The following is a 12,686-nucleotide window of genomic DNA, read 5'->3' on the forward strand; positions in this document are numbered from 1 at the left end:
TGCACTCAAATAAGATTTTCATAAACACTGGGATTCACCTCGGCGTTCAGAGACTGTTTCAGTTCTCAACATTTACCATGTAGTTCATTTTACGGTACTCATAAATACAAGTCTTTCTGGTACTAACAATAATATAGGTGTAGTCACAACCGTAATCACTGTATTAAAAGCTCTAAATCTTCTAACCCTAAATCTAACCATCTCACTATGGAACCCCTAACCATTAACTTCATTGTCTTCACCCGCCTAATGCAAGAAAGACTAAAACAACGGAATTCTAGTTACATACCTTTATTTGAGATCGGTTTTTAACTATGCACTTGCTCAACTTGCTTCTTTCTAATTGGACAAATGGACTAATACGTCATGGCCAACTCGTATGCACGTCGGCAAAAAAAAAAGACCTTAGTGTTGTGTGCGATTGCTATTGGACAATTCGCATTACTTCCTCCTTGCCACGTTGTTTCCTTGTGATAGGCCGGCAAGCACCGTCGAGGGGGCGCGGTCAAACCAGGATGTACAAAATAAAACACTCGCTGAAGTAATTGTGCAGCCAAAACACAGTGCAAAGGAGCAGTAGTGTTATAATCTGAATGATGAATAAGGAGACTCCGCAGTAATGTGGTTAACTCATCCTCTCCCTTCGCAACTTCCCTATTTCCTCACAACGTGGCGTCCATTGGTTGCTAGGTGACCGAATGGAAGAACCAAAGTGCCGAAAAAAAGAAAGAGGACGTTTTATTTGTTTTGAATTAAGGAAAATCCCAAACATAAATGCCATGTTTATATTAGTCGCTAGATGTTGATATGGAGACATCTTGCAGCCTTCACCGAGTTTATTCATAATTTTGTTAAAGTCACCTTCCTGCAAAGTGGTATTTCCCAATGACCTCTAACCCCAGATTTCGTAGTAGTTGTTGTTCAAATGCATTGTGGTCTTGTCCCGCCCCTTTGATAGAGTTACTGTGCTGTCAGTCATTCACGAAAGAGAAAACAGTATTATTGTAGTTTATATATTGTGCAAGTTATTTAACAGCCCTGCCGTATCGAGATCGCTGTTTTGAGTACACATTCTAGGCCGGACAGTGAAATATCCTAAAGTTTGATACAGCAGGTAAGTGACGAAGTGAGAAGGCTCTGATTCTCAACGGCAAATGAGCTGCTATATGAAGTTTGCTTTTTTCATTCGGGTTCTGCCTTTATTATTAGTGTTGTTTTCAGTATTAACTCATCTTAATGTTTTTCCGTTTTAGACTTTGATGTTTGCATTAGAAGAAAAAAATAACTGCTGAATGTTTTTTTCATCATAGCTCGCAGGACGTTTGTAAATGTGTGCAACAATACTGTACAGTACTGCACACCAGTTCGTTCAATTACTCATCACAACCTGTGACAGTTCAGGTGTTTTCGTTCTCTTCATATGCCACGAAAAAAGGATTATGTTTCGGGACTAATACTTTTTTAATAAAAGCGTGAAGTGCGTCAAATGTAATCCTGCCGATAATTGTTATTCGTGTTTTTTATGAATGAAATGTATTTTTACACGTAACCAGCCGTGACGTCATCTTTTCAATTCGCTAACTACCTCGAATAACTGGACTAACTTGTTGAACAGACACAGTAGATTGTAGATGCAGTGTGAATCACGATCTCTGAGTCTTCGTCTTCCCGGACATTTCAGGCAGTGAAAGTACCAATGTTCAAATACATTATAATACACTCTTCTGAACTTGCAAAAAAACGCCTTTTTTTTCTTACTTCAGTGCGTTTTTATGGGTTATTGTGTCTGTTAAGTGACTTCTGTGTTTGCCACGAGGGTCGTATTGACCTTCTGCTTCAAAATATTTTTATTTCTGTCCCTTGTTCTGTGGTATGATCTATTAAAGGTGAGCTCAATGTCAGTTCATAATAGATGTAATGTCTGCATTACTGTCAGTTTCTGTAGTGTTATTTCATCTCCCATAAACAGAAGCATAAATACAGTGTCCACCGTTCAGTAATTGTGTTGACAGTCTTCAGCCCATCCATACCCAGCCTCCATTGTAACCATAGAAAAGTCACACAAATTTGAAGCTGTACTGTGCAACCTGTTTTGCCTCTCATTAGGTGCATGTCATGCTAAATACATTGTGATTTGTTTTATTTTGCACTCTGAAATAAAAAAAACAAAGTATATGTTAGCTTGGCTTTACTCTGAATATGGTCTTCTACTGTAAGTTGTTGCCACCACAGAAGGATAATAATAGTAATATATATATATATAATATTATTGGACGCTCCACTCAAAGCGCTTTGCAGGTAATGGGGACTCCCCTCCACCACCACCAATGTGCAGCTTCCACCTGGATGATGCGACGGCAGCCATAGTGCGCCAGAACGCTCACCACACGCCAGCTCTCAGTGGGGAGGAGAACAGAGTGAGGTAGCCAACTTATAGATGGGGATTATTAGGAGGCCATGATGGGTAAAGGCCAATGAGAAATTTGGCCAGGACGCCGGGTATACACCCTTACTCTTTTCTAGAAATGCCCTGGGATTTTTAATGACCACAGAGAGTCAGGACCTGAGTTTTACGTCTCATCCGAAGGATAATATTAAAGAGCTCTGGTTGAAAAATCACAGCTGAAGTGGTTCAAGGGCAACAGAAGTTCTTTGTATTGTGAAGTAAATTAGACATAGAGAAGGTGTAAGCTGATCTTCTTAAGTAACTGATTTTAGAGTGAATGAGAACCATAATATGTCCTTATTTAGTCCTTCCATACACTGATCAAGACTTGGAAAGGCACTGGAACTGCTGAGGCCGTGGTGACAGCATTATAGAGGGAGTCATGTGAAGTGATAACTGTCCAACAGTTACAGCTGGCATTATGCAAAGGTGAAGTTACATAGGGGTGTGTAGAGGGAAGACTGAAAGAGCTGAATGTTCAGTGCTTAGAGGAGATGCCTGCCTCAGACTGAGCCACCTGTCTCTACACCTTCTTTCAGGTCAACATGAAAGCGCTGATCTTGGTTGGTGGCTATGGGACAAGACTTCGGCCCCTGACGCTGAGCGTGCCAAAGCCATTGGTGGAGTTCTGCAACAAGCCCATTCTCCTGCACCAGGTGGAAGCCCTGGTGAAGGTCAGTACAGATTTTGCGTGATTGAAAGTAATCATTCCTTCATGGTCCTTCAGACCATCTATGGTGTCCCACCTTTAAAAACAGTGGAAGTAAAATTATCAAGGACTCTGCTAATATTCAAGGTAAGTCTTCAACCATGGTAGGGTGTTTTACTAATAGAAATAACCATTATGCTTTGGAACTTGTTCTTCTGTGAATCTTCATTCCTGAGCTGTTTTTCTTACAAAAAGCTGCCAGTCATAAAGAATAATCGGTCTTGTTCTTACGTATTTTCATCTGTAACCAGAGTAGTTCAGGCTCCATGGTATTTAATCACATCACCTGGTATAGAAATTATTTATTTTCTGAAATTTTGGCTATGCACATAACACCTTGTGGTATGTGATGGTCTTAAGTCCAAGGGAATTGGTCTGTGTGCTAAGTTTTTTTCGCATTGCCTAGGCTGGTGTGAACCATGTCATCCTGGCTGTCAGCTACATGTCTGAGCTGCTGGAGAAGGAAATGAAGGCCCAGGAGCAGAGGGTAGGTGGCTTGGTAGATGTGAAAGAGAAGGAGCTTATTTCTGGGAATGCTTCAGTTTATAAGGAACATGGGGTTTCAGGGTGACTTTGATATTCACTGTCACATACTGTATCATCACTTTGTTCATATTATGACTTTTACAACTAGTGCAAATAACTTTACTATGTCAGAGGCATATTTATAAATGATTAAATTTGAAGGGCTATAATTTTCACATTTGAACATGTACAGTCAATACATGTGGATATATTAGACATAACCTTAAAGGATTACAGTAACATAGACAGCTTTGCTGCCTTCTTTCTATCTAAAAAAAAAATCTGCAATTTCCCTCACGGGATCAATAAAGTATCTATCTATCTTACCAGAGGAGCATCTAGTTCCTGCACGTTTATGTGTGATGTTAGACTACTGGTTGTGGGTGCTAAACTGCCATATTTAGTGTTTGAATTGCTTTAAAGTGGGACATTTTCACCTAGCTTCTGCGTTTCATGCCATTTCTTATCTTGCTCTCTCACAGCTTGGGATTCGAATATCCCTCTCTCATGAAAAGGAGCCATTAGGAACAGGTAAGTGAATCAGGAAGGATTGGAAAAATACTAAAACCAGCAACAACAATAATTGCTCTTGAGCACCTTAATAAGTGCAGACTTTGAAGACTGAAAGGCATAAAAACGTATGAAATATACGCTTTTTAAAAAAAAACATTGTGAGATTAAGAAGTACGATGTGGTGAGCTGTGCCTGAGAAGCACTTCAGTGTTTTTGATATAGTCATATATTTAGCTCAGGGGAATTAATTAAGGATGAATTCCCTCACTGCTGGTGAATAACTGACTTGCTCAGTGATCCACTTCCCCCTTGGTCTAATAACTATAATGTTTCTGAATCTGATAATCAGTTTACCAGAGGATCAAATCATGTTTTTACTCATTCCTGTTCACGTGTGGTTTTTAATGGTGTCGTCAGATAGCAAGCCATTGCCTTTCCAACTACTTTCTGTCAAGACTGGCACAAATAAATTTACCCAACACTAATAAAAGAGGTGAAGACTCTTTTCTTCTGGTGTTTTCATTAGTCAGATGAACCCATGCTAAAGTACTACATGACGCCAACACCCATGCTAAAGTATTACTTAAAATTAAATAAAAATATTGAATATATAAATGCTGATCTATAAAAAATAGTTGCATATAAAGTAGTTTGCATTTGTTGAATGTGAATAACAAGAGAGCATCGTTTCAGGACAGAGAACCCCCTTTGTTAAAAAAAGTGGGTGAACTTGGGCCGTTTAAAGGGGACGTCCTGTTTTATGTGTGAATGATTACTGCAGGCTCAGTGTTCAGTGGATGATATTTCGGCGGATTCAGTGATGACTGTGTTCATCTGTGTTCTAGCGGGGCCCTTAGCTCTGGCCAGGGAGCTTCTGACTGACAGCACAGAGCCCTTCTTTGTGCTTAACAGCGATGTCATCTGTGACTTCCCCTTCGACGACATGCTCAAGTTCCATAAGCACCATGGCAAAGAGGGCACCATAGTGGTGAGTGACCTCTCCATCAGCATCACTCTCCCCTTAACTGCGTATCACCTGCGTTTTGGTGGAACAGCGGGTCGAGTATTCCATGATTGGGATCATCATGGAGGTGAAGCTGATTAGACTGTGAAATTAGGGAATGCCCACTTGTACTCTGTCCCCCACCCTCCACACTAGCTTGTGTAGAGATGACAGTGATAAATCCTAGCCGGACATTCAAGAGAGGGAAACATGCTGTATCAGTGCCCAAGAGAATGGGCGAAACTGATGTTTGGATGTTGAATGTTTTCAGCAACCAGCTTTTATACTCAGTTGAGTAACTTCTTACAAAACGTAGCTGTTTCTATTACCCAAACTTTTAATTTTTTGTTTTATTCTAGCCAGTCTTGACTTTCAACATCACATTTCAATTTCAACAAAGGAAGGTAGTAGAACTAGATGCATATTAAAGTACTGATCCTTTTTTTAAAACTTCAACAAATGAAAGAATATTACACTGACCTCTGTAGCATAAATATAAGACTCATAGTATAGAACACAAAGACTCTCAATATTACTTATTTTGAAATGCAAACTGGTGAACACGTTAAATACGTTATGCGACTTGTTTTTTCTACACAGGTATACTTTTTATGCTCTGTGTGTCTGATAATGCAAGATGTCGTCAAATTCAGTTTTGTTGTGTTATTATACATCATTGCCCTTGATTATCACATTATATGCAGTCAGTTTGCCCTCTAATTCTTATTCTGAGTGGGTTACTAACAGGTGACGTTTTTATAATTGCTAGTACAGGACTACTTTTGTCCAGGATATTTTGATTGCAGCTCTATATGCTGTTGATTCTTCTTCAGTGACTATAATAAACACTGTATTTTGAAATGTTACCCTGGGCTATATACAGTACTTCCACATTGTGAGGGCTGAGAGTCAGCAGTACTGTATTGTGTACAGGGATCATATTCCAATTCATATAGAGCCATTCCTGGCTAAGCCTCTCTAGCAGGAAGGGTCTGAAAGTGGATGTTGTAGGATGCCTTTGCAAATGATTGGTCAAGGATAACCCGACATACAGTATGATAGGTCTTGCATCTGGTCATCAGCCAGGCCTTGGGGAAGTTGTGTTGTCCTGGTATGTATATTTTGTGACTTAAAAGGCAGAAAAATATGCATACACAGAATGGTTTCATTGCGAAAGTTTTCTTACCCATAATGAGAAGCAAATGCTTTCAGACAGGCGTGAACAACCGAGCATTTTGTTGTTGTTTCTCTGTCCCATAATTTCTTATCCTTATTTGATTTTATTGGTCTTTTCTTTGATTTTTAATCATGTTATTGCTCCATGTCTGTTTTTGGTTTTATTCTTTTTTAAGTTGTTTACTTGTTATTACCTTTTGCCATATTCCGTAGACTCTTTGGTTTGAGGTGTGGTGGGGAGAGGGATCCGAGGTCGGGAATTTACGGGATTTATAATTTGGAAACTGTGTTTGTTTATCTTGATGGACTGTTCCCCTGGTAAAACCTCAATAAAAAGATTTAAACTAAAAGGCAGAATATGCGTTGTCAGTGCTGTGGCAGTACTTGACTGTGCTGTCATTTATAGGTGACCAAGGTGGAGGAGCCCTCCAAATATGGAGTAGTGGTGTACGAGGGGGAAAATGGACGCATTCATCGCTTTGTGGAGAAGCCCCAGGTTTTTGTATCCAACAAGATCAATGCAGGAATGTACATCTTCAGCCCTACCATGCTGGACAGGATCCAGGTAAGGCCTTTCGTCGTTTTCTTTACCTAAGCAGCCTGCAGAGGCCTTATGGGATCAGATGTGGAGATGCGGAATGGCTTGACGCTGTTGCATCATGGCAAACCTGCAGCTGTCGGACACCATTGGAACAGCTCAGGTGTGCCAGCTGATAATTGAATGATGCTGTGTTTTTGAGCTCTACTTGCGGGCAGGCTGACGCTAAATTACGTGTCTTCTCTGTGTGGTTTCAGCTCAGGCCGACGTCCATTGAGAAGGAGATTTTTCCAGTGATGGCTCTGGAAGGACATCTGTATGCCATGGAGCTCCAAGGTGAGCCACCATACTTCCTTCTTGTCACTGGGTGAGTGAGACGGTGTAGGTGTCGGAGGGATTCACTTTACTGAACCATATTTTGGAGTTTTGCAGCCCATCACTATCCTTGGACATGAGAGCTGCAGCTTGTTCAGTATACAACACAGAACCAATATAATATACAGTTTAGTTTTACATACATATTTTGGGAATATACATAGGAAGGAACCTGAGCTGCACTACTCAGGTTGAGAGTGTTTGCTCCAGAGTAGAGCTGCGTTTGTATATTTTATGAAGGTTAAGACTATTTGGAGTTGGACAGGAAATAATGCTCCTCTTTTACCATGCTGTAATTGAGAGCAATATTAGATATGGTGGTTTGGTACGATAATTTGTCGGTCCAATTAAGATCACAAATCACTTGTTTTGTCCACACAGCAGTGAATGTTTTGGGAGTGAAGTAGCACTCCTTTATGTCAATCATCTTTGAACAATCATTGATTTGAAAGGCAGGAATATTATTCTTCATTCTAACTATCAAATTTTAGGATTCCCAAATGTTCATCAACAAGATACAAATATTTATTTGTTCCTTTGCCAATTAAAGCAAGTAGTACAAATAAATGGCTAGGAGAACAAATGTGAACAAATGTCACCTGCAGGTTTCTGGATGGACATCGGTCAGCCCAAGGACTTCCTGACAGGTATGTGCATGTACCTGCAGTCCGTGAGGCAGCACAGCCCTGAGAAACTGCGCACTGGATCTTGCTTCGTGGGAAATGTACTGGTGGTGAGTTAGATCCACACTCAGACACTGTTCAAGAGTCACACTCCAGAGCTGGAATACAACTAGAAACTCAGGATTTGATTGAGGCATTTGCAAATAAAAAATACATTTGTAAAATGAGGACAACAAAGCAATACAGGAGAGTGTAAATAGAGGTTAGATGCAAATGTAATTAGAACAAAGAATAATGTGTTGCTCTTTAGATAGAGTGGTCGATGTTTGGAACCTCTTTCCATTGGAGGTGATTCAAAAAGCAGCTTAATGGGACCCTTCTTTAAACAAGCTCTTGAAAATGAAAAACTAAATAGTTCCTTGTTGTCACATTTTAAATTCTACAGTGTAGGAAAATACGTCATCTTATTAGTTTTTCCATTCTGTCCTTGTTAATGCTTGTGTTTGGCATTCTTGCGATAAAAATGTCTTGCAGACAATAGTGCTTTATATGAAATGAGAAGTATCAGACACAAAGACGACATCATTTGACCCATCTTATGCGTCCAGGTTGTATTAACTCATTAGTGTTAGAACTCTTATGTGTCACCTTAGCAGTTTGTACCAGAGAAATTGCTTCATAGTCCCAGATATCAATCTACATGCACTTAAATGAAGTTTGTGACCTATTGTCTTAGTATTGTTCATGTTGAGAATGAAATGGTGGCATAGGTTTGTTTTTGAATGCTTATTTCATATTTTTAGTAGATTATAACCCTTCACAAATTAGGGGCTGTTTAATCCTGGTCCTGGATGTACTATGTGTTTGCAGGTTTTCTGGGTCTCTTTAATGCAACTGTACCCAAAGAACTGGAAGGAAATGTTAAATTTGTCCAATTTTGCCAGCTGAGTTGTAATAATTAGCAGAAAACACCTGCACTCCAGGACCAGGATGGGCTGTCATAGAAGCCTGTTTTTGCTCTGCAGTTTCCCTGTAATTTCATATTTCTCCCACAAGAGGGCAACAAGCACTACCTTTTCATTTAAATGATTGCCAAGGAAGTTGTTCGCTTAGACTTTGGTACTGTAGTGTAATTTTAGATACAGTCTGGATCTACTACTAGTAGAATAAGTAAAAGAATAATTCACTGAGAATTAGCTTTCTCTGTGAGTGTTTTGTAAGTCTGTTTGAATATAAACCAGAATAATTACTGTGTTTTGTGATTATAGAATATGGTCATTTTTATTTCCTTTGCTTATAGATTAATTTCTAAATCCAGAGATAATGATCATTTATGCTGGTATATTGGTGTTGTCTTGACCTTTCAATGCAGGATTAGCAATTATTGATGCCCCCCTCTTCCTCTCTCTAAGGACCCCACTGCTCAGATCGGGGAGAACTGTACCATCGGGCCTAATGTGACACTGGGGGCAGGCGTGGTGCTGGAGGATGGGGTGAGGATTAAGCGCTGTACAGTGCTGAAGGGGGCCCGGGTGCGCTCCCACTCCTGGCTGGAATCCTGCATCATAGGCTGGAGCTCTTCTGTGGGCCAGTGGGTAAGTTTCCCATCCTGCCCAGCCGACAGACCCACTGCTGACAGTTTGCATTTCCGAAATTCGCTCCTGCAGTGACACTACAGAATGCACTTTCACACGCACTGCTGCGGACTGACTCGCTTACAGACTGCACATGCTTATGACAGACGCAGATTGCTGTGTACATATATTGGCTCTACTGTGCACTCACTTGTTAAAACTCAACTAGTCAACAGGAGTGTGGGTTTGGCTTGAGAAACATGAGGGACAGTTCCCCTGATCTATGGCCAGAACAATCCCTTTATCTCAATCATAACTGAAAACATGCGATTCAATCCTTCACATTGTTCTGCTCACCCTGAATAATCAAAAATCCATATTCTACATCTTGTTCCACAGAGAACTTTTTATTTGAATACTATTGTATTTTTAAGAGTATAGATACAAAGAGCAGAAAGCAGTCATGTTTTAACCAGTTTTGTGCCAAATGTAGTCACACACATCTTCTCTGCTGTACTACAGAGTTAGTTTTGAAAACTGGAGGTGAACCTGTGCTGATGGAAGCATGAAAACTTTTAAACACGTGTTTAGCTCATTTAGCTATCTTGGCTCCTGCCTATCATAGAGTCATCTCACATATAAGTCGTGTCCTCCTAATTTCTTTCTGAGCACTCCCTCACTGTCCTTCTCTGTTTCTCTAGAGCAGGGGTGTTAAATTCAATTAATCAAATCTATAATTCATTTGCTATGGTAGGTCACATTTAATTTAGAAGTTAATTCAAGCAGGCCATTTCTACCACACATTTGTAGTGCTTTATGCTTTTGGTATTTATTGCTTAAGGAAATACTTTGAAATGCAAGTAGCAGTCAGTGCATAGTCATGAGATGGCGATTTAGTCATTACCCAATTTAGTATGGGATGTTTAATAGAATACTTAGCTGTGAACCTTTAAAAGCAGAACTATCTACTATAATTATATAAGGTATATTAAGGAAATCTCCTTTCTGTTAAATAATGATTGTTGCGTTAACTCATTCAATATTTGGAGAGTATAAATGAGTGATTACAGTATATACACCCACCCTCTTTTTAAGACAAGACACAGACTGAATCCTTGCTGATGGTCCAGATCAAAGCGAAGTGGGCCAGACCCAACCTGCAGATTGAATGCTTGACACCCCTGCTCTATACACTTGATATTTTCCCTTCCTTCTCTGCACTGTATCCTCATCTCTCTACATTCGTTCTTATGTACTGGCACAGTGCAGCGCTATCAGTGACAGTGCCTTGTGTCTCCAGGTGCGGATGGAGAATGTGACTGTCCTGGGGGAGGATGTCATCGTGAATGATGAGCTCTACCTGAATGGGGCCAATGTGCTGCCCCACAAGTCCATTGCAGATTCCGTACCTGAGCCGCGTATCATCATGTAGGACAGGCGCTCACTGGACTGGACACAGGTGGCAGTGTGTCAAAGAGAGACCAAGCCACAGAGTGACAAAGAGCCAAGGAGAGAGGCTGCCAGTGTTCAAATTCATGTGTAGCTGCAGTGGGGCCGAGGGATTTGGTTAAACGTGTGTGTGCTGGTTGCTGTACAGGTGGGCGTGAGAGCATGGCTGAGGTTTTTTTGGGAATGTGCATACTAATGAAAGAAAGGAGAAGAGCAAAGTTTGTGTGTTTAAATCAAAAACTGTTAATCTCTGGCGATTTGCACATTTCAAGACTGGAACTTAAGACTGCCGCTGAGGTCACTGCCAGGGACAATTTTCACCAGTTTCCTTTAAATGTTTTTTTTTGGTTGTAACAGACTCTGGGAATGATGGGGTGGAAGAGGCTTAATGTCACATGGCCTTAAGAAGTAGATATAGTATTGTCCATTTTATTATAAGCAAGTAGTTTACAACTGGAATTTAGGGACATGTTAGTTCTGGTAAAGTGGAAGTACTTTCCTCTTGTTTCTAAAGTCTCTTACATATAAAGTTATATTATATTAAGTTATATATTATAAAGTTTCTTCATGTTATGAAAAGCTCCGTAAAGGGAGTAAAGTATTATGAAGATCTAACACGTTTGACCTTAAGCGAATTAGTCAATAAATGTTTAGTTCACAATCTCTAAACACTAAAACAGGGATTGGTGGTATTGTATTGACGTGCATGCACAGTGGCTGCTGTAAATGGGATGTGCGTGCTCAATTCTTCATGAGGAAGGCCAGTGCTAGGCGGCTGTAAGTGTGTCTGTGTGTGAGTGAAAGAGATAGGAATGTGTGGTTTAGGAATCAAGATGAATAAAAGTGTTAAACAGTGGTGGGGTGATATGTAAAATACCATGAAGCAGAAGAATGAAGGAGTTTGTACAGAGGCAGCCTTGTACGATTTATAGAAAGCGGGGAGGGAACGCCACCCCTCCTCTCCCTGTGTCTCTCGGCACACACTGCACCAGGACCTCCACACTGTGGCACTCCTGCACCATCAGCGCCTAAGACCTGGGAAACCAGCTTCCGAAAGCCAGCATCGGCCACGAAAGCTGCCCCCAGAGAACAATGGACAGAAGTGAATCTGTAATGCAACTATTTTATGGAAGCATTTTTTTAAAATATAGATTATTGACCCATTCTAAAGCGCTCGTCTTATTCTTGAAGTTTAATGTGGTGCTTTTTTCCCCAAGAAGGGTTTATAACTGGATCTTCAGCTCCGGGGGAGGTTGTAGTGGACTAATTCTGTTCCTCTCCTGCATCTGCTTCTCTTTCTTTCTCTAGAGGGGACTCGGATTAAGACTGTTGTCTTCAACATCATTTTAATGTAACCGATTCCCCACACACCGTTGTGTCCAAGTCACAGCTTACAGTGACTTTTTTTTCTGATTAGCCAGATATCTGTCGACTGTGATGTTCAAAGTGAGGAATTAGTTCATTTTTGATGGGAGAAAAAGAAGGTGAGCCCTTCAAGGTATCTTTATATTATCCAATGCATATTACTGTTTATCTGCCTTTACAGCTCTACCTGACAGCTGGCTCACCCTCTTCTTTGCTTCATTACGGTGCACATACACATTGTTATCGGTGTTATCGGTGAAAAGAGCTGAAATGTTTTTGCCCTACAGTCTTAAGACTGGCTTCACACTTTATGTGACCCTCTCTCAAGATGTGAGTAACACTTGTGTCATATAACACAGAAATACCACCTGTGGTTTGTTAGAAGAAATA

At 40.4% G+C, this 12,686-nt stretch overlaps 1 protein-coding gene across 1 annotated transcript; it reads left to right on the forward strand.

Moving 5' to 3' along the window:
- The first annotated feature begins 929 nt into the window (after nt 1-929).
- gmppb (GDP-mannose pyrophosphorylase B) lies at nt 930-12,101 on the forward strand. The gene is made up of 10 exons (XM_088917801.1): nt 930-1,114; nt 2,986-3,120; nt 3,562-3,642; nt 4,163-4,211; nt 5,039-5,181; nt 6,779-6,937; nt 7,168-7,246; nt 7,891-8,018; nt 9,321-9,503; nt 10,783-12,101. Exons 2-10 carry the CDS (start codon nt 2,992-2,994, stop codon nt 10,912-10,914), a joined length of 1,083 nt encoding a protein of 360 aa, XP_088773927.1. The 5' UTR covers nt 930-1,114; nt 2,986-2,991; the 3' UTR covers nt 10,915-12,101.
- The last annotated feature ends 585 nt before the right edge of the window (nt 12,102-12,686 follow it).

This window comes from Atractosteus spatula, chromosome 5 (genome assembly GCF_055471065.1).
Source record: "Atractosteus spatula isolate fAtrSpa1 chromosome 5, fAtrSpa1.hap1, whole genome shotgun sequence".
NCBI classification, from domain to species: Eukaryota; Metazoa; Chordata; class Actinopteri; order Semionotiformes; family Lepisosteidae; genus Atractosteus; species Atractosteus spatula.

What these genes read in the sequence shown, in the direction of transcription:
- gmppb (XM_088917801.1), top strand. Translation starts at nt 2,992, where the DNA reads ATGAAAGCGCTGATCTTGGTTGGTGGCTATGGGACAAGACTTCGGCCC. An exon ending in CCATGCTGGACAGGATCCAG is followed by an intron (nt 6,938 to 7,167) that starts GTAAGGCCTTTC and finishes GTGTGGTTTCAG; the next exon opens with CTCAGGCCGACGTCCATTGA. An exon ending in TCGTGGGAAATGTACTGGTG is followed by an intron (nt 8,019 to 9,320) that starts GTGAGTTAGATC and finishes CCTCTCTCTAAG; the next exon opens with GACCCCACTGCTCAGATCGG.